The 26,416-nt window shown below is 41.2% G+C and overlaps 1 protein-coding gene across 1 annotated transcript; it reads left to right on the forward strand.

Annotated features, from left to right (window-relative positions):
- The first annotated feature begins 427 nt into the window (after window positions 1-427).
- LCP2 (lymphocyte cytosolic protein 2) lies at window positions 428-24,091 on the forward strand. Its single transcript, XM_050311936.1, has 21 exons — window positions 428-671; window positions 2,865-2,927; window positions 4,115-4,161; window positions 10,040-10,105; window positions 10,931-10,962; window positions 11,721-11,755; window positions 12,810-13,017; window positions 13,402-13,502; window positions 14,551-14,620; window positions 14,828-14,911; window positions 15,698-15,723; window positions 15,815-15,834; window positions 15,931-16,035; window positions 16,780-16,810; window positions 17,422-17,434; window positions 18,223-18,343; window positions 20,144-20,193; window positions 20,994-21,097; window positions 21,912-21,989; window positions 23,050-23,205; window positions 23,880-24,091. The coding sequence occupies exons 1-21, from the start codon at window positions 594-596 to the stop codon at window positions 24,000-24,002; spliced, it is 1,611 nt and encodes a 536-aa protein (XP_050167893.1). The 5' UTR covers window positions 428-593; the 3' UTR covers window positions 24,003-24,091.
- Window positions 24,092-26,416: the final 2,325 nt, after the last annotated feature.

Genomic DNA, 26,416 nt, shown 5'->3' on the forward strand with positions numbered 1-26,416 from the left:
TGAATTCTTCCTGTACAACTCCAACAATAACCTTTTATTGCAGTACAAATCAAAGAAAGATACTGGACACTTCAGATGGTGAGGTAAATAGAAGAAGTTTCTCTTAAGTGAACATTTTCTTCTTTGTAGGGGCTAAACTTGCACAGGGAGGGAGTAACCCAGGTCTATGCAGATAACACAACAATATTTTTATGCTGTACAGAGCCTGTAAACACATAAACATTTATCTATGCAATTACCAGCAAACAGGGTCCAGAGGAGCTGACTTACATGCAGCAGGCAGAACATTTTCACCACTTTGCTGTGCTTCCTTGTTTACTTATTTATACTCAGAGAAAGGAAGTGGTGAGGCTGACTGGCTGCAACTTATTCTGAGAAGAGCCCATTTTGTGTCAGAGGAAGCAGCATCTCTCTCTGGGACGTCCCAACAACGGAGCCCTGAAGCTCAAAGAGCGGGGTCTTTGACAGAACCAGCCGGGCGAGGAACTCCTGGACAGGCTGGGAAGGGGTGGCACAGTGGGGGAATCCATGGCTGTTTCATTGACAGCACTGCTATGAACGCTCTGTGACCACCTGGAGGAGAAAAGCTCACCATGGACCTGCGGAACGTCCCCCACCGCTCGGACGTGGTCACCTGGAACGCGGATGACTTGGCAGAGTATTTTAGGACGGTGAGTTGAGCCGCGTTCTGTCTTCGTGTGGCGGAGGAGGAAGCTCCTGTCGGCGTTGTTTGTGCCAGGTTTAGGTGTTTTACAAGGGGCACAGCCTGCAGCAGCACCAAAAGCGCTGTCAATGAAGAAGCTGAGGCAAACTGGGCAGTGAAATCCATAAATGAAGCTTCTTGAAAGGGGTTTTTAAATTGGGTGTAAAGAGAAATGGATGGCTTTACACTTTGCAGCTACTTTATTACTTGTTGGTGTAACGTTAACAGCTGTGGAAGGCACTAGGCGTGAAGATTACAAGTTTTTTGTGTCACCATCAGTGATTTTCTGAAGAGAGGTTTTTTTTTTCAAATTGCTCCATGTCACAAATGAGCCTCAGTGTCTTTGCTAATCATATTGTGGCTGCACTTGTAACACCTGGGACACTTTTGGGCTTCCTTTTGAAATCAGGTGAAGTTTATGTTTTCAGTAGCTCCTATAACTCTATAGAGAGGGTTTTATTTGGGGAGTTGAGGCAAGTTTGATACTAGAATGCAAACCCAAAGCAGATCAAACACAGAGAAGTAAAACTGCCAGCTACTTACAAACCCCTAATTTTAGCGGGCAGGGGTTGGTGGTACAGGAAAGTGAAACCAAAAACTGGAGATGGAACAGATGAGATCATTATCAACAGGTAACTTCAGACAAACACGAAAAACATTACAACTCTGGTGCAGTGTGAGGGGGTTATATCCCCATTTCCAAGAAATTAAGAAGGGAAGTGGCTTCCTGCAAGAGCTGATCATGATATTCTGAACAGAGATAAAGGGATTAACTGTAAATTCTACCATAAGTGAATCTACTTGGTTATGTTTATTTTTTAGTATCTGCCTTCTACTGATTGAGATACCCCCCCAGGATAGAGAAAATCCTGGCATTCCACACTTGGAGAAGTGAATCAGGGCAAAGGCTGCTTTAAATCATTTAAGAAATCTGTGTAAGACAATGCCAGCCTAATTCACCTGTCATAAGTGACCAGATCTCCCCGATAAACTCATACAATTTTCTTCACTCATATCACTAACATTGCTCAAAGTCCAGGATTCAACTCCAAGAGGGAAAAGCATTTTTTTCTCCCTCTAAAATAAACTAATTGCAGAATAATATTCAAAAGACAATCACCTTCCAATTTTCTATCACCTGAAGTGATTTACACATGACACAGGGTATAATTTTCATCAGTTCATTGTTGGCTTGCACCTTCACATGAGCAAAATTCAGGCAGCACACCCATCAGGAATTTATGTGACAATACTATGATGTATGAGGGCATGAATAAAGTCCTCACTGTCTGTCAAATACAAATTCTTCATTCTTATCAATAATAACATTCATGATTCTAGGTGTGTTAACTTAAAGCCTGTGTTAAATCAAACCATGTATTCAAAAGGGGGAGAACCAACAAACCCCAAAATTTTCAAATAGTTTCCAAAGCATTTTATTTATTTGTTTGTTTGTTTGTTTTAGAAAAAGCAAAAATGTTCATATTTGGAATATCCCAGTGGTTACTTTTAATAGCTAAACAGTATTTTCCATCAATTACTTTAAGAAGGAGGTTGGGTCTCAGTCACACTGGTGGGTTCCGCCAAGTGTTGCAGTTGCTCGCCCTGCACAGATTTGTGCTGGCAATGTCATGGTACAAAGAAATGTACAAAAGAAATTGCTCACAGGTTTAAATCCTCAGCCTGCACAAAAGTCTTGATCTGTTACTGTAAAAAAAACATTGTGGAAAAGCTTCCCAAATATTATAAATAATTTCCAGGATTAACAAGTGGAATTTCCATCTGGAACTGGAGGCTTTTTGATCACAGCAGTGAATTCTGTGACTGGGATCAGGCCTTTAGTATTCCAGGTTTTTGCTGTACTTCCTGTTTTCTGCAACTGCTCATCCCTTTCAGTAGCAAAATATCCATTTTCTGAATATTTCTTTGGGCCAGCCAACTGTGAGGAATTCCATGTTCTTAAATGGATAAAAGTCCTCAAGTCCACGGAAGAATCTCTGCCATAAAAATCCATGTTTGTGGAATCAAATGAGCCATTGAGACAGGTCATAACACACAAAAGGGTAGCTGGAAGCATCTGCTCAAAGCCAGCCATATATTAAAGTGTCTTAATTGATACTTACAATTAAGGGTGCAGTAATCATCTTCTTTCCATTGACAGTTAAAGTACAAGGACTGTGAGAAAGTCGTGAGAAAGCACAGCATAAATGGACAGAGGTTTCTGGTAAGTGCAGCTGTAAAATTCCTTCCTGTAAAATTCCAATCAAGTGACTGTTTTTGTCTCCTCTTTATTTTGCATTGAAAGATGCAGAGCCCTCATCTCTGAAGTGGGTACTGAGGTGGAAATTTGGGAAGTAAATGCCTTTGCTAAAATCAGCCAGACTTCCTGCTTTAAATATGGAAAGCTGGGAACCCAAGCATGTTGGTCGATATGCATATTTTTTCAGTATTTTTCAAACTGACAAGTTTTAAAACCATAACCTTGTCTTGAATTCATCTCTTCCTTTATAGGAAGTTCTTGTTTTCAAATATTAAATACAGAGACCCCACAGTTGTTACTTGTCCTCTCATACTAAAGAAGACAAAAGCCTGCTCAGAACGACTGGCCTTGCATTGTAATCACTCTTTCATTCCTCTGGAGATAAAATTAGATTTCTTCTGTAGCAATACACAAAATGAGTGAAGTTTAAGAGCATCAAAACCAGTAAGCAAAGGTCCAGGGGGTTTAAATCAACACTGGTCCATTGTGAATCAGTGTGTAATTAGAAACTTATCATTACCAGTAAAAAAGATGGAAAGAACCAGACTGTCCTCCATGTTCCAAAGAGAATTTGTGAAGCTTTTAATTAACTAAACAAAACACTGGATCAGCTAAATCCAAAGTTTTCACAAGGCCTGAATCTGCCCTGAAGGTGAAGCTGCTCATGCTGGAAGAAGAGAGGGGGTGACTCTGCAGGAGCATCAGTGAAGCTCTGGGACACCACGTCCAGTCGGGAGTGATCTCAATCCCACTGCTGTGTGACGGTTCAAGGGGGAGGAAAACACTCTCCCCCTCCCCATCCCAGTTCCTAAAAAGGTTTTTCTTAGACTGCCAAGGCTCCTCTGAAGTCCAAGGAGTTTTCCAGCTACGTGTCCTCTAGGACATGTGATTTTTGATGTTACAGGTCTTAGAACAAAACTCCAGCCAATGGTTCTCTATCTTAAAATGTACAGTTTTACCCTGAAACTTTGGAATCGTGCCCAAGCTTGTCTGATTTCACTACACAGACATGAAGGCATTCAGTATATCTACTTCTGAAGTCACTTAAATACCATATGAATGGTAATTAATGAGTTTTTATATGCAAACTTCTGTAAGTCTCAGGGTGTTCCATGGGCAATTTCGTGATGTATCCTGTGTTTCCTTTTCAGAACATGTCTGAGAACGACATTCAGAAATTTCCCAAACTCAGAGTGCCGTAAGTAAAGCCAAACCACTTCAATATTAAAATTTATTTTATCTGGCTTGCAGCAAAAACTCATAGGAAATATCAGGCAAATGATTTGTGAGTGATTGAGAAAAAGGGGAATATTCCAAAATACGAGGAGTGTTGTCATGACTGCTCAAGCAGGATGATACCATACAAAAAGGTTGTCTGGGGGATGTTCAGAAGAACTTCTGCATCAATTCTTTTGACTGACAGCAACTACACAAAGGTTGAACTTTTTTTGCAAAAAGCTTTCCTTTGAAGTGTGATTTGACTGTTCACTGCTTAACTGTTGACTTTAACTCAAAGAGAAAAAAAAAAACAAGGCAGGCACGTCCACAGGAGTCAAGGAGTTCAAAGGGTTTTCATGGTGTGGTTTTGCTTTAGGTCGATGTTAAAGATAAATCAGTCTGGGCCATGTGATTCAGTGTTAAACAGCTCTCCTTGGCTCCACTAGGCCTCGAGGAAGTTCCCGATTCGTGTGAGTAGCTGCCAGAATTTCATGGAAGTTACTAAATGAAGAACAGTAATCTCATTAAGCCAACACTCAGAAACAGAGAAATCAGCTGCTTCTGATATTTTAGGGTGGAAAAACGAAGGGGGTTATTTAGCTAAGAGTTCTCTGCTATGTATTTTAGCTGGAGGTTGGAAGGTTCCTGACCGTGAGACACCTGGAGCTCTTCGTGGTCTTCTAAAGAGAAAAGGAGGCTATAAAAAAAGGGAATTCAAGCTTTTCCAACATAGCTGTTTCTTTGTTGCTCATTTTTGATCAGACAGGCAAGGGCTTGAACTTGAAAGCCTCAAACATCCCAAGTTTCTTAAAATCAGATCTGTATTTTCACACGACAGATATCCCAATAACAGGGATTGGTGGTGTGTGATGTGTTAGGAAGGGGGTCCAGATGTAATGAAAAAAAAAGATGCCCTGATGTCTCAGAATTTTTGAGCTCACTGTCAATCAAAAGCAACATCTAACAATTGTGCTGATACTGAGAGACCAGGTTGTCTGTGACAAACTCATCTTACCCTCCCATGAAGCACATTGCTTGTAATTCTCTGAGATTTTGTCCCTCCCTAACAGTCTTTTGGTAAAATTGCCTCATGTTCTTATTGTTTGAGCTTATAATTTTGAGAACTTTTGGTGATTTCCTTTCAAAGTCCTGAGTCAAAAGTGGTCAGATGGGTGTTCTAATAAATCCACGTACACAAGAGATATTAATGCCATAGGTGAGGAGATAAAATAATATCCAAAATGAACAACCTTTTCTGGTCAGGTTTTTTTTTGGATATTCAATGAGAACTCGAAAGAACAAGAGCTTTAAAAGAAGAGTGAAGCTTGGAGCACAGCTTGAGGAACTGAATAAATAAGTAAATCATTAAATCTGAATGAAAGCTCTGGAACTAAGCCTCCTGTTCTCAGATTTCTCCACACTCACAAACAAGGGGAAAAATTCACTAGATTATTGTGAATATACGTGCAAAAAGGTTGGTGTCATGTGGGGTCCTCCATATAAAGCCACTGTTTAAAACAAGACTTTGGAGCTGTAATAGGGAAGAGAACTGGTTCCCATTAAAAAAAAAAAAAAACCAAAACAACAACAACAAAACCGACAACAGTAACAACAACAACAACAATGCCACCAATAAAAAACAAACAAAAAACACGAATCCCAAAGAGAACAAAAACCCCAAGCCACCAAAACCCAACCCAAAACCCCAGGATAAAATTAATGGGAAGAAGAACCTGCCACTTTTTTTACCATTAATTTCATGACTTCAGAACCTCCCCGTTCTCACCCAACCATTTGATTTCTACTAGAACATACTCACAGTTTTCTTTCCTCTCATAATACAAACCTCAACTAGCAGGAAGAGTTTTCCTACAAGCTGAGTGAGCATTAGCATGTTGTAGTTACAGTGCCTGATATTGAACAGCAGTCCTGAAATCCGAGCATATCCTGTAAAAAAAAAGCTTAATTTAAATAGCAAATGTTACGCTCCCAGTGCTGGGCAGTGAGGAAATGAATAAAAGGTCCTTGTAGAAGAGGTTGTTGCTGTAAATGTAGCGGGGTTTGACTGAGCTGCAGGGGTGAGAACAGAACCCAGCGCTGCAACCATGCAGGGTTTGCAAACCACGGCCTCCATCTGCACAGACCTCCTGAGCTGGGTGGGTGGTTTTCACAGACAGAAATGTCTGAGCAAACCTGCTGCTCAGGTCCTGAATAACACCTGAAGAACTATTTGGGGATGGTTCTGTGACTTTTAAGGAGACAAAGCAGCTAAGAGTTGTCATTACAAAGCACGATAGGTCATTTCCTGAAGCTCATTAAAAAACACCACAGGTCTTCTGTTATTACTAAGAGGATTATTATTTTGGAAGTTGATCTCCACCAGCCCTGCTGTGGGTGCACATCTTCATAGAAGTTTTGGCTTGTTTTTAAAAACAAAATGAAGCAAAAAAAAATTATTTTGAAAATTAAAATACTTCTGAAAATGTTTGGAATTCTCCATTAAAAGGGCTGAACACCTGAAGCTTCACAAACAACACACTGTGTCCTGAAAGAGTGAGAGGGACACTGGTTAAACTGGGAAGGGATATGGCATATTTTACACAGAGCAGGCCTTGAATATCTGCCCTAAGCTTTAAATGAAACTCAGACCTAATCATGAAGGTCTTACAAACATTTTGATAATAATTCTAATGAAACAAGAAGCTGATATGCAGCTTAAGAGAAACATGGAGTTTTCCTATTGCTCATTAACACTACTGGCAGTCACAGAGAGTCATAAAGGTTTTGACTTGTGGATAACAAATGTGAATCTTCAAAAATACTTTAAAGCTCATTCAGAATTCAAAAGAACATGCCTTACTTAATGTGGTCAGAATAAGTGAAGAAGAAAAAGCAAAGATCTCATTAAAAATTAAAACCAGCGCTGGTGGTTGGTTGGTACATGAACCGTGATATAAACACTGAAGTTGGTCTTTGCCACTCTTATTGTTTACTGTCTTAGAGAAAAGATTTACAAGTTTTCAGGAGGTCAAAGCAGGCTGTTGATCCCACAGCTCTCAAAGTTATATCCCACAGCACTCCTGAAAACTTCCACTAACAGGAGGACATCATTGCAACATCATTGCACTCATGGCATGTGCCGGCTCAGTAGATGAGCTGAGCTCTGAGTGGGACACATTCAGAGCCTACAAACACTGCACACTCTGAAAGTTGTTCTACTTTCAAAAGAGTCAAAGTACAAACCAAAAGAAGAATTAAGGAGTCTGTGTGACCCTTTGCTTTTTAAAGGGGCGGAGGGGAAGGTGTGTGCACACATTCCCTCAGCTGGGATGCCAGAGGTTGTTGCAAGGTTTAGAACATTAACTGATAATCAGTTTTAAAGCTGATGTAACACATTGCATCTGCCCAACAGACTCTTCTCAAAAGCCAGACCAATGACTCTATCACCAGCTAAACTCATGACAGTGTCACTGTGTCACTGTGCAACTTCCTGGCCCTGAGGACTTTGTATTCCACCTCTCTTACCCATCCTAAATCCTTTATCCCAACACATGTAGAGTGGACTCTACTGACACCAGGATCTGCAGTTAAGTGCACAAAAGCCCTTCTTGGAGGGCAGCTTTGGGGCTGGCTGGCTGTGTGGGTTTCTTTAAACTTCAACTTCCTGCCAGTTTTAAGTTTAGCAACTGGTGGAGGAGGTAGAAAGAGAAAGAGAAGTCTGAGTAACATTTTCTGCAAGTGCTGTTGCTGCCTTATCCTCTCCCATCATCCACTCCCACAGCTCGGAGAGCACTGTGGTTTTGGTACTTCCTTCCCCCCAGGGCAACACACTGAGTGCCCCAACCCCCTGTCATAATGTCACTTGTGAATTGTCACCCTCCTAAAATTCTCTTCCTCCTAATAACCCCTCTGAACCATTGCTTTGGAGAGTTTCAGATAAACTTGGAGTTGTATCTTAAGCAGCAAATGATTAATTTTTTAAAATGAGCAAGTTTTTTCTGTCAGTCTTTCCTCCAAAACCAGTTGGTGTAAACCCCCACAGCAGCCAGTCCAGGTTTAGTCCAGAAAGCTTCCAAAAACTCAGCCCCTTATTTACACCCAGGGAAGTCTGAACTGAAAGAATGATTAGCTCTAAAAGCATTGACCTTCATTTTATTTCTTCAGCTGAAAACCCCTAAATATTATGAAAGACCCTTCCTCTACCTCTTCTACAACGCAGAATAAGCCACACACAAGTTCTATAATCCCCTTCTTGAGCAGAGCAGGGGTGCACACAGAGCACTGCTCACCCCAGAACATTTCCTGGTGTCTCACACAGAATTTATTACTCACAGAGTGACTTCCTCATCCCCTGCAGAGCAGAGTCGGTTCCATGGGAAAGAAGAGCAAGAGGAGCCCTGTGTCTAAAACCTGGCATTTTTCTTGCTTTATACAATTTGCCTGGGTAACAATGTCAGGTTTAGACAGCTTTAATCCTTCTGAAATTATTAACACTTGCCCTTGTGTGCAGTTCAAAAGGGGCAAGTAGGACAATATTGGCTTCAGATCTGAAAATTGCAAACTACTGCCTTAAAAAAAAATCAAACCCAAACTACATTATTCCTGCATATTTTCATACTTGGATCCTTCAGTACATATCCTCAACTTCTCATCCTCATCTTCCTCCTCTTCAGACCTGGAATGGCTTGGGTTTATTGGCTTGTTTTTAACCTTGCATTGCTTGAAAGCTTGTCTTCCTCCTGTCCCAGCCCAGAAGAGCAGTTACACATGAAAGATGCACAGATCAGGTCATTGGGAAAAAAACTAGGGGATTGTTATTGCTGAGTAGCAGAAAAAGTCAGAAAAGGAGAAGAAAAACAAAATAAGAGTGGAAACTGCCTGGCCATAAACAAATATTGTACAATATTGATATCAAGTTCGATTGACCCAATCTGAGATGTTGGGTAAGAATTCTACATTATCAATAAAGTCAGGATTTTACAGAATTCAGAACCTGAGACAAACAGACATCTTTAAGTTCCTGGTTTGTTTTTTTTTTTCATACTGCTTTTATTTCCACAATTACTGTCTCTGTCGGACCTAAATAATATTGTTAACCAGTTGTATGTAAACAATTTGCTTTGATTGTCCCGGGCCTTTCTTGGTCAGACATTCCTCAAACGAAGAAATAAGGACAATCGAGAATCAGAGCGTGGCTCATCCTAAGCTTTCTTAGAGGCAGAATAATCATAGAGGAAAACTTCTTCACTGTCCTCTCAGTGGAGATAATCCTGGGAATCTCAGTAAGGACTGACCTGTACCCTCAGAGCTGCTCTCAGGGACTCATTTAATATCAGAATTCCCAATCCTGGATACCTGGGCTGGCTGTGGGTGCCCCTGGAGGGATCCTGGATTAAGTATAACTTGGTTTCAGGGGAAGGAACACAAAAAGAATAGAGAGGAGACACGGGGTATATTTAATCCCTGCTTTTGTAACCATAAACTCTGTTTCCTGAAGTATTACTTGATTTTTCCACAAAAATCCGACAGAAGCCATGGCCATTGGTTCAAGCAGTGTCCTAGTGTTCATAACACCCAAAAATTCTAAGGTTTGCTGTGTTTAAGGTTAATTCTTAAACATAACACAGCAACATGGGGGTTTATCTGGGTAAAAAAAGTCCAATTTTCAATTGGGTGTGTTGTAGTGAAACTTTGCAATAAGGTGGGAAAGTCAGTGTTCTTACCACATAATAAACAATTTCATTTTAATTTAGTAAATACTGGGGGAAAGCAGCTGAAGAAAATGACTTGGCTGCTTTGACAAGTGACAGGTTTTGAGGAGTTTTTTTTAAAACTGTTTTTGTGTTTCTTTTAAATAGAATTGTCAGTAAATTAAGTCAAGAAATAAACAAAAATGACGGGAGGCTCTCCTTCCTTCCAAAATGGTAAGCAAAACAATTCAGTTTTCTTTCTCAAAGCTTTCAGAGAGATCTTTAATCATATAAAATAAAGCTCTGTTTAGTTAATGTGTTTTCTTCTGTGAAGAAAAGCAAACCCTGAGCACCCCAGATATTTCTGCCCTGTCCAGACCGAGTAACGTGCACGTTTCATTCAACTTTCCACCTGAGCAGATTAATCTTTAGGAAGCCTATGAAGTCCAGACACATAGTGCAATAAAATAATCATATAATAAATCATCATTAACGCATTTCACAGACTACCCATCATTACAATTTTTAATTCTTAATGACTTGCCATTGGATAGAATATTCCTGCAATAGAAAAGGAACAAAAACTGCAAGAACATTGCACGAGAAAAGACCAAGTCCAGTCTACATGGCATAGTTTTGCATCATCTGATCACGTGATTTTACACCTTTCCATTAACTGGAGTCCAAAACTAGAACTGAAAACCATAAAAATATTTCTCAGTTTTCCAAATATTTGTGAACTTGATTTTCAACCCCTTGATCTGAATTAGTAAAGAAAGCTTCTATTTTCAGGACTGGGCCCCTGATAAATGTATTTAATGAGTCTCTTTGCTTCAAAGCACTTGGCCTCTGACTTGAATTCTTTTCCAGACAGTTTATTTACATCAGGTTCCTGTATGTGAAATATGAAATGATGTGGGTTTGGCATTTTTAACAGAGTTAACCTCATCTAGATAAGCTTCATTCTACTTTTATAGCTAAATATTATAACAATAAAAGCATCAAACATTTGAGAATTGCAAATAGAAGGAGTTTATTTTTTTTGTGTCTTTGTTGTAGGGCCCAAACACAAAAAAGTCCTGAAAACCCAGGTAAGTGTGTACTGATAGAGACCCTCTAACAACAAAAAGTGTTATAAAATACTAACCAAAAAGTTTTTAAAATATTAAATTAATACGTTCAGGGCAGAGTCAATTGAGGGGAGTGGGGATGGGAACCAAAAATCCAAACCAACAAATGGATATATGAGAGCACAAAGGAGTTTCATAAAAGAGTAAGGAGTAGATACAGGAGAACAAGCAAGAAAAAGTGCTTTTAAAAAAGAAAAGGTGGTGAAGGAAGGCAAGAGCAGAGACATTTTCAGGAGAATGCCCAAGCTGTCTTTCTTTAACCCAATGCTTAGTATCAGTGTTAATATATTTCTGTCCCAACCCCTCTGCCCCTGCCCTTACTCCCAGCAGGACAGGGTACTAGAGGGAAAGTGAAATTAAGAAGTCTTCTATGAGAGCTAAAATAATGTTAAACAAAGAGATGAGAAGCCTGGGCTCACTCTGAAGACTTTCTGCTTCAAACTGTGTTTAAAACTGCAAGTGCAGGACAAACTGGCAGCTCCAGCACACGAACCATCCCATCCAGGGGGGGCTTTGCTCTCGGTTTTCAATCCGAGCGTTGTTCCCGGCACCCTCCGTGACTGCTGGGCTGCCTCTGGAACTCCAGCTTGCTCCTGTGACCTTGCTCTGAGGTTCAGAAACCTCCTGGGGTTCACTGTGTCCCTTTTTTCTGTCGGGTTATTCCGTCTTTCCCAAAGCTGTGCACGCTGAGGGGTCTGTGGTTCTGCTTCTTTCCGCAGGGTACGCTCAGGATGACGGGGGCTGGTCTTCCTTTGTGAGTATTGGCACGAACAGAAATCCCCCCTGGTTCGATGCCCTGCCTGCTCAGAACCCCACCTGAATTTTATTTACCTATTTCAAGCTCTTCAAAGAGGAGGCCAGTAAATGAAACACGTGTTGCTGTGGTTTTCGGTGGCAAATCCTTGCCATTTTATTCTTTAGGGTTGATTTGCTGGTGAATCGTTTGGTTTAGTCCAAGTAGACTGCAGAATTTGGCATTTTAGCAAACATCTTTACACCTCAGCTGCTGATGCACAGGCTGGGCTCATGGAGATCTCTAAAGTTAACCAGTGCTAAATTTTAGGGGAAAAAAAAAAAAAAAAAAATGGAGAGGCATTTAAAAAACCCAATAAAACAGTTGTTACTAAGTCCACAGGAGATTTGCAGCTATTTTAGGAGCACAGAAGATAAAAGTAACCACTTCTTACTGAGCACTTGGGCTCTGTGCCAATGCAGAGGGCTCTGGAAATTTCAGCCCAGACACCAGTGGAGTGTTTTTTTAGGTGCACTGACCACACTGACACAGTGATCTCACGAGGTCCTGCAAGTCCCACCTGGCTGGTTTGGGTCTGGTCAGTGGAGGACACCAAGACCCAAAACCTAAGACCGCGTTTTTCCCAAAAGCATTTTTAAAAGTTGGGTTGCAGGCTGCAGAATACGTGTTAGCAGGCAAGAATGGATATCAACAGGCATCAGCTGCTGCTCCAGTGTGGTTCTGGGAGCACTGGATTGTTTGCTGGTGCTTTGTCTGTCCCCAGGCAAAGGCCCTGTGCTCTTCAGTGAGCTCTCACCTTATCCTGACCCTCCACTGCACTGGTGTGAAATGATATTTGTTTCCTTTCTGAAGCTCTTCGGTGCTCCCTCCAATAATCTCAGTGTTGGCTCCTTTCCCCATTTTATTTCAATGGGATTTTTTTTTCACTCAAACTGGTTGTAAAACCTTGAGATCCTCCAGAGGCAAAAACACCATAGGGAAAGGCCACAAAGAACCTGCCCTGAAGCTGTTTAGGGCTCTGTTACAGCACCCACTTTTTATGCTCATTTGCCAGGATGATGATGATGATGATGACGACTATGAAAGCCCTGATGAAGACCACGAGAAGGAAGATGAGGCTGACTATGAATCCCCCACAGAAGAACCTGGGGAAGCAGAACATGACAGCGATGGCTACGAGCCCCCTCCATCCATCAACGATGAAGCCCATCACAATGTCATATTTCCTGCCAAGTCACTTCCGAGCAACACGGATTATATAGGTAATTACTGAAAATGAAGCGCCTTTAATGATTTGTAAATTCTATTTCCACACATTGCCAGCCACATTTTAGGTGTAGAAGGTTTGGTGGAAGGTGCAAACCTGCCTTTCAGACTGGCTGGTGTTTCACAGTCACTGAACTGCAGGGCATGACAATAAATAGTGTGGCCAACAGACTGGCAGAGGAGTCACCAGCACAGGGACAGATGGGCCTGTGAGTCCCCACACTGATCATAAAATAGCTGCCAATGACATCCTACAGCAATGTCTTCAGATATATTAAGCATCCAGGTTCTTGCAAGGGCTCTTTGCCCTAAAGATCTAATGAGTATTAAATGACCAAACTCTGTGTCTTTGTTTAGTCTGGGATTTTTGTTTTCTTTAGACAGACCTTCAACAACCAGATCATCACATCAGCCTCCGGTGCCACCCCAGAGACCTGGCCCAGCCCCAGGACCAGCCCCATTTGGGGCAAGAGGTGCTTCTGTATGTTCCTTTCTAAAATGTTTTACCTATTTCCCATGCCAGTAACTTCTTAAAAGTCCAAGTAGAATGACATTTTTAATCAGCCATCAAAACAGATTTGAACTCTGTTCCAGGGTGACCATTTTTTTCAAGCAATTAAATTTCATGGGACAAATATATTCAGTTACTTGGGTAGTATATTATATTACTTGGGTGTTTCCTACACTGGAAATTTATACCTACCTGTGACATATAAATTATATATTTGTAAGAGACGCCTCTCTGTTTCTCTAGTGACATTTGTAAAATAAAATAAAGGTTAATTCTTTCCAAGCTATTCATGCAGCAGTTGTCCAATTGAATTAAGAACACATAAAAGTGTGAGGGACTGTATAATGAGAACCGGATGACCCAGATTTTTTTCCTTTTATTTTTCTTTTTTTTCTGCTGTGAATCCTTCAAAACTGAAAGCTCTTGTGCTGTTGACAACTGGCACTGTAGTAGGTTCAATGCTTGCCAGGACAGATGTGCATTAGACCTACCATGTACACAGGGTAACTCTAGGATGTGATAGAAGGATTTTTGGTCTGACCCAGTGACAGAGTTCATGTGTAGGAAACACAGAGGACTGTTGGGTGTCACGAGCTCTCAAAAGTGCTGTCCTAAAATCTAAGGAGCACATGTTTCTCCTCTCCAAATGTACATCCACTCATTTCAGTGCATTTACAAACCCAACACCTGCTGTGCTGAAGGGGCAAACCCACAGCAGTGGGTTTGTGGGTTTCTTTCCTTTGGCAATACACACAATCCTGCCCCAAAAATGCATCCCACCGGAGTATTCCTTGTGAGGTAAAACAGGTGGAAGCAATTCTGCCATCCAACAAGAAGCCAAGCAGGTGGGGCATTCCTCAGGAAGAGCCCATGGCTCCCGTTCATCCCGCAGTGAGCTGGGATCAGCTGTGCTGCACAGACACCGGGATTGGCACATGTGTGTGCTGGGCTTAATGCACTGCAACTACAGCTGAGAGGGGAGGACGCATTTTAACCACCTGTGAAATGCCTGTTTCAGCTGCCAGCTTTCCCTCCTCCACCAAGCCACAGCGACCTGGGGAGAGACAGGAACGTGAAGCCTTTGAAACGTAAGCAGAGCTGGTGCTGCCCCTGCAAAGCTTTTCCCGTGGGCTGTGGTGCACTTCACTCCTGCCTCCATCTCCTCACTTCCACTCTCTTCTGCTCTCACACAGAAGTCTCACTTGTTATCCTAAGTCACACCAGCTCGTGGCTGTGCAAATTAAAGGTATGTTAACCTGCCCCAGCACATTATCTCACACTGCTGTTGTGTTCAGCCCCAGCTCCTTCTGTCGACAGAAGCACCAAGCCCTCCCTGGACCGCCTTGCCCCCCCTTTCGAAAGAGAGAGCCCAGTAGCAGGTCAGTGTTTGCTGCACTAATATCAATGTGATTGTTTTAATTGTTGAAAATTATCACTCTGAATATAACTGATGCCAAAGAACAAGGCTCGACCAGATGCACTCCAGGTCCAGTCCCATTACAAGGTAATCTGTTAATGAATAAATAGTGTGAGCAGGACTTGTAAAGTGAGGGAGAAAATTGTTTTCAGAGAACAGCAACCCAAGGGCAGGCAGGTGAACAGAGAGACTTTGTGAGATCCCTACAAATTTATTGGTGAGAAGCTTTGGGGTGACACTGAAGTGGATGAACAAGGAGATATTTAGTAGGTTAAAGGAGAAATAGAGAGCTAACTCTGCACACACTGCTGTGTGTAATGTGGCAACAGACTTAAAAGGATGCTGAGAATTGGTAAGACATAGAAGAAAAATCACATTTGTTTCAGACCTGAAAACCACATTATACAAAGAATCTAAAGATATGGCTCTATGATTTTTATTTATTATCTGAACTCTTTCATCTGGTATATGATGGCAGATAAGTATCCAGCAACTCAAAGCTGAACCGTAGAAAATATGATTGTAAAACATGCCACCTTGAAAATGGTTAAATTGGCCTTTAAAAAGAGATATTGCGATTTTGCCATCACTCACAAAGCCAGAACACTTTTCTGCTTTACATCTCAGGAGGCTGAGAGCTTCAGTCTGCAAAATTAACTTCCAATTATGTTCAAAACTCGCTGGTTTCACAAAAGCTTAATTAATTAACTTTCATTTTTTTCTAAATACAAGCTTTTACTATTTTCAGGGAGGAAGCCAAATATTCCTGAAAAGGTAAGATTTTTTTTTTTTTTTTTGTGCTTATAGATGTTTTTTGCCTGTTTTGATACACTTACACACTCAACTTCTCCTTCTTGTTTTCCAGCCTCTGGTTTCACAGCTAAGGTAAGAGTTTTTCCTCTGGAAATGGTCCTCCCAGTGCCAGTTGTTTCTCAAAAAGCAGCTTTTTGCCTGTATTTCATAATTTTGCTCCTGCCTCAGGTCCCTGGGGGAACAGCTGGCGATGATGCCCAAACCTCCTGTCCCACCAAGCGACAGATATGAGAGAGGCAACGTCCCTCCCTTAAGGAAGCAAAGCCCTGGAAAGTAAGTGCTCATTTCGCTGCCATTTAATGCAGGATAAATGAAATTTAACAAAGATGTGGACGAGCAGCTCTGGGGAACATCATTTCACGGGTTCTGTCGCTGGGGTTGTTTTAGGGTGTTAGAAAGGGAAAGCTTTACTTCCCTCCCACTGACTTTGTCAGCCTGCAAACCTCCTTCTGAACAGCCAGTGCCATTCCCCAGCAGAAGCAGATCATTCTCCAGCATTTTCGAGATAAACTGGGGCTGAACAGTGTGACTGACCTTGAAACAAGTTAAGAAAGTAATTGAGGAAGTTAAGAAATTAATTGAGGTCTGTTAATCAGCAAGGATAACTTATCAGAGAAACAAAGATAAAAAAGAGGTCATTTATCAGAGGAACAAAGCCTGGAAGTTTTATGATGGGCTCCAGCAATGTTGCCAGGTATTGTGGGTGATTTCAAGACTTGAAGATTAATGTTTCATCACTGTAAAAACTTGTTTTAAGCTCTAATCTCATAATCAATGCAGCAATTTTCCTCGTTGATAGACTCAAGCTGGGCTAAGGACAAGCCTAACGGCTCAGATTAGGGCTGCAATTAGAATTTTAGTTATTTTTATGAGAATAAAATAAAGGTTTGGCATTCGCTGGGCCTTTCAAACTTACTTTAAATTCATATTCTAGTTGAAAATATGGCCTGCTGCACACGAGTGAATGAATGAATGGGTAGTGTTCCACCTGTGATGAGTGTTTTGTTTCTGTTTCAGGCAGAGTTGGCCACCACACAAAAAAAATGAAGTGAGTATAGTCTCAAAGCATATATTTACAACCATAGGGACTACAATAAAATCAAGTACCTGTATTAACTAGTAATTCTGGACAAGGTAAACTTGTTTCTTTTATCAGCTGTAAAGAACAGTCCTGGCTCTTTCATAGCACAGGGAGTGTTTTTAAGCAGTTCTGTGTCAAGCTCATATTCCCTGAGTATTTTGTCTTAGATAAAGGAAGAATAAAACCAGATTTATTTTTTTTTTTTAATGACAAGGGAGAAGTGATTTTGCTTACACTAAATCTGGGGCTTTGGGGGATTTTTTTTCAGCTGAAGCTGACCTGAAAGTTTCACTCTCAGATAACTCTGAGAGCCTGCACTTGAGGAATGAGGGAAGTTTGTATCTGCTGAGAGTTTCTGAGTGCTTTGGGTCAAGAGCCAGGATGGGACATCCACCACATTGCTTATTTGTAAACAACTTATTAATTAATGCAAGACCTTTAACAATTATTTGGTGTTGCAAGTATTACAGTCTTTATATAACCAAAATCCATCAACATCCAGGTTTTGGTTTTGTGAAATATTCCTAAGATCTGTGCTATAATATGTTGCTAATGTTTATTTTCTTTTGGTTCCCCAGGAAGAAGAAGACAGTAAGTATTTCTACAGTGATTTTTCCAGCTTAAGGTCTTCCTTTGCCTTAGTTCTATTATAAAAAAACAAAACAAACAACAAACAAATTATCTCAGAGTTGTTTCTTCAGAGGCATTTCAAAAGTCAGGTGGCATCTGGTGCCACTCTCTAATGTTATTCACTTTAGTGAGCAGAAGCAGAACTTCTTTCATGTAACAACAGTATTTATAATGGTAAATTCTACAATTAAGTGTAGAGCAAAGTGACTCCATAAGAGCAGCAGAAGATTTGACCCAGTCTGTGTGAATTATCACAGAATTATCAGCCCCTGTAAGAAATCGAAGCTGTGCAGAGCACAGTTACCTGTTCCCCTCTTACTGAAAGGTCAGGTCTGAGGCCACTGCAGAGAGAAAATGTTTTATTTCACTCTGGCAGAAATCTCACAAAGGAATGGTGTTCAAAAGGTGACTCAAATCTGCTCTTCAGAAGTTGGGTACCAGAGAGCACTTGGTTATGCACCACCCTCAGCTCTGCTGCAGGGAAGGCACCTCAGCTGTGGCTCAGCCAAAACAGAAGTTAGGAATGCAAGCGTTGCTCGAGCCTGTGCTGGTTTATTTTTTATTTAATACTCCATTTTAAGCCCAGCTGACCATCTGAGTTTACAACCTGTAACTAACATACCACGGGCTGTTTACAGACTGCTTTGCCCTGTGATGTTTATCCTGTTAAACAGCAGTGATGTGACAGGATTTGTTTGTTTTAGAGTGTCTCCCATCAGATTTCAGCTTCCTTCTCTGCCCCTCCACAGCTGCCCCCCACAGACCGGTGCCCCAGCCGTGCCTGCCCCCCTACAGCTCCAGCTCCCTCCCAGCCAAACCCCTCAAGCCTCCACCTAAGCCAGGATCCAGCAGCCTGCCTGGGCCAGAAAGGTTTGTCTCACTGTTGTTTTGTTATTCCTGTTGGATCCCAATCCTTGGCAATCCAGCAAATAACGGAGCGTGTGGAGATGCAGGGATCTCAGGCACCAGAGGGAACCATGGGGAAGTGGCTCCTTACTCGGGCTGTATCCAGTAAAATAGCCCAAAATCGCACTGAAGTCCCCCAAAATAGAGCCAAATCCAGGCAGAATCACACCCAAAATAACCCACAATACCCCAAAACATTCCTAAATTCCACAAATCCATCAAAATCAACTGAAATCAACAAATAGACCACCAAAACCCATCTAAATTCACCCCAGATCTGCACAAAATCGTCCCCAAAATATCTCCAAATTCTCCTAAATTCCATCAAAATCCCAGTCATCTGGAATTGAGTCAGAAGAAATTTCATCACCCTTGTAATAAATATTACTCTAATGGTTGATAATTCCTATTTAAAATTGTGAACCTGGCTTCAAATTTTTTCCTGTTTCCAGCTTACAAAGATTTGATTGCTGTGTCTTCACTGGCTGGATGGAGGAATCCTTAATTAAATTCTGATTCCTGATAATCTGAATTCTGGCAATCCTAGAGCTGCTGAGTTAGACCGGGCTCCTCGTGTGTCTGACGCACATTTTCCAATCTCTGTATTTTTTTAATGGCTCTTTGATAAATTCCTCCAATTTACCATCACCCTCTGGAACTGCTGCTGCCCCAGCAGAACAAATATTGCAGTAGCAATAGCAAGGTCATATGCAAATGGAACTGTTCCTATGATGAACACTTGTGCTTGTATTCAAACAAGGTGCCAAAAATTGCTGCAGTGGAGGCCCCCATTTGACAGCTTCTCTCCCATGAATCAAACCATGATGGGGTGTTTTTGTTCTGCAGAAATAATTAGCATTTTCATCTCAGAGCCTTTTCTACAGCCCATTGAAGCAGAAGAGAAACACGAGCTGTAAAGGACTAAAAGCGCAGGGCATTTGTTCCCAGTTAGGTGAAGAAACGAAAATAACAGCAAAAATTGAAGATTAGGGCTCTGTTTTGAGAAGTTTTGGGTGTGGGTTGAGGTTGGCAGGGAACTCTGGATGTCACCTGGTCCAAGGTCCCACCCAAGCAAGGTCACCTTGACCAGGCTGCCACATCCAGCATTTGAGTGTCTCCAAGAGCAGACACTCCTCAGCTCTCTTGGCAGCTGCTCCAGTGCTTGGTTACCCTCACAGTGAAATGTTTCCCATTCAGAGGGAGCCTCTGCAGCTTCAGTTTGTGCCCATGGCCTCTGTCTCATCACTGGGCACTGCTGAACAGACCTGGCTCTGCTTTCAGATATCTATGAGCATTATTAAGATACCTCCCAAACCTTCTCTTTTCCAGGCTGAACAGCCCAAACTCCCTCAGCCTTTCCCCATATGTGGGATGCTCCAGTCCTCTTTGCTGCTGGCCCTTCCCAGCCTGCACCATTAATGAGAAATGGCATTTGCATCAACAATGTTGATGAATAATTTCACAGAAGCCACAAAAACAATATGACTCTCTGAGTGGAATTCCACAGAAACAAACATCTAGCAAGGTGTTCCCTGCTTTAGGGGAATAAAGGAGTGAGAAAAATCATCAGGCTGGAGTACTTTTCTGCACTGATCCTGATCCATAATTATTGGTGACCATTACTGATTCCCTCTACCTTATTCCCAGATCTGAGCTCCAGGATTCCATTCTATAAAACAGGCACAAAGTCCCAGTCAGTTGTTCAGAGCACAGAAATGCTGCATAGAAATGTATTTGTACTGACTACTTTTGTTTTTTAAACAGTGCTAGAAACCTGTCTTCAACTGGCTCACTACCATCTCGCTTACATCTAGGTCTGTATCCTGCATTCCTCTTTTTCTTTTTGGTAAAAACATGACTGGAAGTTGAAAGGTGGTTTCAGTGGTTTCAGTGCAGTTAATATATAATATTTTCTTTCCTGTGGATGCTTCTGGTTGGGCTATGAACAGAAAACTATCGAGTTCCTGAAAGGCATTTTGTGCAACTTACTGTGGTCTTTTGGGGTTTTTTTCCATGAAGTTTGGGCTCCCTACCTGGTTAAACCAGTGTCACAGTTTGATACAACCACCCTTTTCAGTCCCAGCAGACAGTGCTGAGAGCTGAGGTGTGCTAATACTCTCATAAAAGTGTTTTCCATGTGAAAACACTGCTTATTTATCTTGTAACAGCAAGTAAAAAATAAAGAAAACACAGAAACAGATTGTTCTGCAGGTAGTTTTTCACATATGGTGACAGTTTTTACTTTCTAATCACTAAGAAGGCAAGGATTGCAAAGAGGCAATGTTACTTCTGTCTCTAAAGAAAACCAAGATGCTCTCAGCTGAGTGGCTGGGGTATGGAAACTAAAAAGGTGCCACCTCTATTTCAAGTTCATCTGACCTTATGGAAGTGCAAGAGTTCCTAGAAGCCCCTGTGCACCAGGGGTGAAATTAGGCAGAGAAGGTGGTGCTGATAGAGGAGCCTGAATGTGATTTCAAATCAATCCCGAACATCTCAGCACCAGGGTGATGTAAACACTTCATGCCTCGTAAAACCGAGACCCTGCACCCTGGATGCACAGATGAAATGATTGCCCTGGCTTTAATATTCAGTTTCTACTTTTATACCTTTGTAGGCAACAGCAGCAGATCCCCCTCAAGAGGCCCGGCTGATGTGAGACCTCCTCTGCCAATTCCCAGCAGACAGAGTGTTCACCAAACAAACCCGGAGGAAAATGAGGTACAAAACATTACAGGCACTGTCAAACCCAGCAAATTCTCTGGTTTCGAGAGGGAACATCTCTCAGGGTTGTTTTTCTAGGCAGTCCTGGCTCTCAGGTTGCCAATCAGTGCTTTCAGTTTCCTTTGCTGGGTCGAATTTCAGGGCCTCGTTTTGTCCTCGCCAAGAGAAACGACAACGGCAAAACCCCGACAGAACAAAACCAGAAAAATGCTTGTTGGCCTTCAACTGATATTACATATTCAGTTCTCCTTCCACAAAAGTTTGATGAGTAGAGAACTCAGCTTTGTAAGTGCATTTTTGTTTCGTGTTCCTTCAAATGGAACAAGCTGAGAACAAACTCCTGGTGATAACACTGCTGGGTGACCACTCATGGTATATTCACAGGAATTCTGCAGGATGGGCTCAGATGATAGTTAAAAAATAAAAAAAAAATTAATTTAAAAACAAACAGATAATCAAAAAAAGGCAAAGGATGCCAGTGTCCAGGTGGACAAAAGAGAAAATGCTATTTAAAATATGGTACTGAAAATATTTGGAAATACCTGTTTATTTGGCTTAACTGCAGCTGTATTATAGTTAGGTCTGCAGTATTTTCAAATTTATCAAAGTGAGCAATAATTTAAAATCCTTCAGTGCCACTTGACCAGACTGTAATAAATACCCTGAAACTCGAACCTTTGAGGCATTCTGCACATAAAAATATCCCTCACACTGAGATTTCTCTCTACTTCCCTGTGTGTTGCTAAAATTACGGACTCATTCACTGACAGGTGACTTTCTCTTTTCTCCTCTCCCCCAAACCATCCTTTAGGGCTCCCTGAACAACGAGTGGTACGTGGCCTTCGTCAGCCGGCCCGAGGCAGAGGCAGCTCTTCGGAAAATCAACAAGGTGCTCTGGGAATGGCAGGGGATCCTCCCACCCCCCCACTGGGTGTCCTTGTGCTCCCGTGGGTCAATAAAACAGAGAGGCTGCAGCACCCAGTGCAGGTGCTCAGGGTGGAGGGTTCTTCTTGACTCTTTCCCCACAGAAAAGTTTCACACCCGGTCCAAGCCACCCTCCAAGGCTGTTGTTTGCCAGCATCCAAGAGAACAGATTACGTGTCTCCAGAAAACAGTTTCACCTTGCCTGTCTTAGGAGGAGTGACTTGTTCTCTGGAAATAGTTTTCTGTCATCAGTGAGGAGTTTGTCACAAATTCCAATTTTTAGGCAGCTTGAATTATAAGATCCCACCCTTTGCTAGGCCATGCTGACCAGCAAAATGAAGCACAGATACAGACAGATGGAACCCAGGCTTATCTGTGCCTGTGGAGATAAAATAAAATTATAAATATCAATGAAATAATCGCTGGGGGAGATGTGGTTACTCCACAGCACTTGTCATGAGCTGAGGGTGACATGTACAATATTCCAATCACTTGGAGTAAGGCCCAGCTTGTGGGATCACAATCCCTTAAGAAAGGGATTTCAATGGAAGACTTGACAAGCCAGATCTGAAATGAAGAAAAGCAGAGAGGGAGTGGTGCAGTATCACAGCCTTTACCTAAATTACACAGACACTATCATTATTGTAGGCTCTCTGTAAATGCATCACATAGGGACCTTGACTGGCACTTGGCAGAAATGAACTTCTTTTCTGGTTACTGTGATGTCAGGTTTGGTCTTTGATATTTTACTTCCTCCTTGAATGGAATCTCTCCCTCACAGAACATCACTCCTTCCTTCCCTAAAAATCTGCTTTTGTAACACACAGGAAGTTTTAAGTAGCAAACTTGCAAGACAACACTGTTGATGAATGACTTAAAACTCTCTCACGGTGCAGTTTCTCTTAGCAGGAAGAAGATTTCAAAAAGAAAAACCGCTTAGAAGGAGTGCTCTAGTTAAGGTTGTTCTACTGATCAAACCCAGGAGTGACTCCTGTTTTGTCACCGGTCATTTTTTCGTCTTTCAGGATGGAACATTCCTGGTGAGAGACAGCTCCAGGAAAACTGTCACTCATCCATATGTCCTGATGGTGCTGTACAGGGACAAAGTGTACAACATCCAGATCCGTTACCAGGAGCAGGAGCACTTGTATCTGTTAGGAACTGGCTTAAAAGGAAAAGAGGTACCATTGGTGTTTTCACACTGATTCTTTTCACTGTGAGGGATCTCTTCTCTCATTCCTGTCAGGTTTTCCTGGGCTGGAATTCTGCTTTTGGTCTCAGAGTTATTCCTGGTAGAATATTGTTATTGCTGGAAGTCAAATCAGACTCTCCTGTTTGCACTCAGGGAATGAAGGGATAGCTTAGAATACCATCAGAAATCCATATACCCGGTCAGGGAATGTTTATTTACCACTAATATACCAGATCAAGGGCAATAAATACAGAACTGAGAGCAAATCCATACCCAGACTGGTGGCTCAGCGACACCAGCAGCTCTGTGTGGGTTTACTGGCACAGGCAAGCCCAGTGAGCCTCACACTGCAGTTCTGATGGAGCCCAAACAATCCAAATTTATCAATCAGCTCTCTGAACTTCCAAGTGCAGAACTGAGCAGAATGATGACATCATGTGTTAAATAAACTGCACAAATTAACTGTAGCTTGTACACACAGTTATTGAGCTACAGATGATGGTAGGAATGAGGACAGTTGATCTGACAGTATTTACTGGACCTAATGTATTTTTTTGTAAGACTGCTAAATATTTAGAGGTTAAAAAACCCCTGCTGGTTGTACTGATTACTAATAATTCTGACATTTCTGCCATAGCCTTCTCATTTTTTTCCATCCCACAGGATTTTTCTTCTGTGGCAGATATCATTGACCACTTCCAAAGGACACCCCTTCTTCTGATTGATGGAAAAGACAGAGGTTCCAGAAACCAGTGCATGTTAAAATATGCTGCAGGACATATTTAAATGAGACCTTAATGAAGATCACACATCGTATTGAAGCCTAGTGAAGTTTGTAAACTTGAAGATACTTCTTTTTTCAGCAGACTAAAATCATGAAGTCATTAAAAATCATTTCATTTCAAGGAAAAAGGATTATGTTATTTTTTAATTATGCCTTAAATGCAGTGTGCTTTAAATATGATTTTCCTACAATGTGTCTGTTATTGTCCACTGATCATGCAGTACATGAGAATTTTTTATTTTCCAAGATGTGGATGAAATTATTTCTCAGTTCTAAAATACAAGTTGCACCTGGTGACCTTTGAAGCAGGAAGAGTTTTCCCCTCACCTTTGTTAAGTGGGATTTATCCAACTCCTTGCCTCGGTTTTCTAACAACTTTTGTTTTGTGACAAACCTTGGTTTGATTTGGTAGATTTGTCACGTGTTTTTTCCTTTAAAACCATTTGTTCCTGCGTCACTTGAAACACTGGAACTGAAATTCAAGGGAGACAAATACCTCCCATGCAAGCTGTTGAGCTTCTGAGACATAATAATCAGATTTCATGAACAGTTTAAATAGATTTGTTTTGTAAATGTTGGCTGCCTTTCTAAAATATTTACAGTTCAAAGTTAGATAATTTCATTTCCGTGGAGCTGTGGGTCCAAAAATAAAGATGAAAAAGTAAAATTTTGAAAGTTCTTCAGCTGAGAAAAGCTGTTTCTAGCCCAATATTTTTTAATCTGGTGAAAGGAAAATCAGTTCTAGTCTACGTTTTTTAAAAAATGCTAAAATTGAGAACAACATCCCCCATATTACCACTGACTGTGAGTTGGAGGCTGTAATTTTATTCCACTGCAATGCCTTGAAAAATGTGACTCAAGAAACTCAGAAATACCTGCCAAGGAACTGTGTTTTATTCATTTTAAATCATCTCACTAGTGCAAGAGAAATGAGATGTAAAACAGCACAACAAATTCTAACACTGCACATTTTATCCAGTAGAATAAATTACAGTTTTATTATTCAGATAAATATATTTGGTAAAAGAAAAAAAAATACACCAAAAGTTCAAACACTTGTCCACAAATAAAGGATGATTGAATATTAATTGGAATGAAGTACATGAAAAGAGTGGCTGCTCAAATTTTGGTTCCAGAAGATTTCAGGGTGCAGTATTTAGGCCCTTTTTTTTGTAGTTAGGGAGTCACTGCAGAAACTAAAACCAAAAGTACTTTTGGTTTTCCAGTAATCTGCTCTCTGGCACTGTTTTTAGAACCAGGAAGGCAGCTCAGATGACAAGTTGCAGTTCCTCTTTCACTGGCTGTTTCTTATTCCATTTTCCTGAGCCCAACTGAGGTAAAAGAGGAATGACTTGACTTGAAGTGATTTCAAATCTTTGGTGCTGGTCCAACATGTCTTTGTTTAAAAGGGGACAACCACATGTGAAAAACTTCGTGCCCAGTTTCCTGACCTTTCTAATTGATTGCATCAGTCCTTCCAGCCCTGGTGGGCTTGATTTGGGCAACATGGACTAAAAAAACCCCTCAAAATCCCAGTAACCTGCTTATGGCTTTTTCCACTCCATATTTCCTGTTTAAAATAAAAATAGTCTGACTGCAGGAAACCATACTGTCATTGGACACTTCAAACTTCAGTCTTTTGAGGGAAGAGGAAGAAAAGAAGAAGGAGAAAAAGAAGAGGAAGAAGAGGAAGAAAAGGAAGAAAATAAAGAAAAAGAAGAAAAAGCGAAAAAGAAAAAGGAGAAGAAAAGAAGAAAAAAGTAAAAGAAAAAGGGAAAGGGAGAGAAAGACACTTCAGCAGTATTAATAGAAGGCAACACAAAAAAATGGATGTTTAATCTGTCAAACTCCACGTCTTTTCTTCAGCTTCTCTTAAGTCTTTGGCCTTTATAGGATGCTTGAAATTCAGAATAAGGTCACAAAGCAGCAGGTGGCTTTCCACTGAAAGACAAAGGGCAGTTGATCAGCGAGGTGTTTACTGAGGGCAGATGCTCAGTGAGGGGCATCTACACACAGCACTTTTGGAAGTGTTCATCTCTCAGCTCATTCACAGGTTTCGAGGGTTGCCTTGTTTCGTTTACTTCAAGGCACTTAAATTTAGCTCAGTAATATTTGTATTAGAAGACTACAAATGTGTCTGCAAAGGAATGACTTCTGACTACTCACCTGGTTCTATTGCTCCATGTAACTAAGAGTTAATTAATATGTCGATTAATATGTCGATTCTATTGCTACATGTAACTATTGTTTAATTTGTTGAACCACCAGCAAATCTGTTGTTTCATTCCATGAAAACACAGTTGCATCACAAAGAAAACGAGCCCTTCACAACCCTCAGAATGCCTTAAACACCTTCTGGTGTAGCTGGAGGAGGAAGGCAGAGTTACCATTGAGCTTCTTCATCTCACTGGACATT

This window comes from Myiozetetes cayanensis, unplaced genomic scaffold, assembly GCF_022539395.1.
Source record: "Myiozetetes cayanensis isolate MyiCay16 unplaced genomic scaffold, myiCay2020 scf17, whole genome shotgun sequence".
NCBI lineage: Eukaryota > Metazoa > Chordata > Aves > Passeriformes > Tyrannidae > Myiozetetes > Myiozetetes cayanensis.

Bases quoted from the DNA above. Each gene is read 5' to 3' on its own strand.
- LCP2 (XM_050311936.1), top strand. From the start codon at position 594: ATGGACCTGCGGAACGTCCCCCACCGCTCGGACGTGGTCACCTGGAAC. The intron at 672-2,864 runs GTGAGTTGAGCC...TTCCATTGACAG, and splicing joins TGGCAGAGTATTTTAGGACG to TTAAAGTACAAGGACTGTGA. The intron at 10,106-10,930 runs GTAAGCAAAACA...TCTTTGTTGTAG, and splicing joins CTCTCCTTCCTTCCAAAATG to GGCCCAAACACAAAAAAGTC.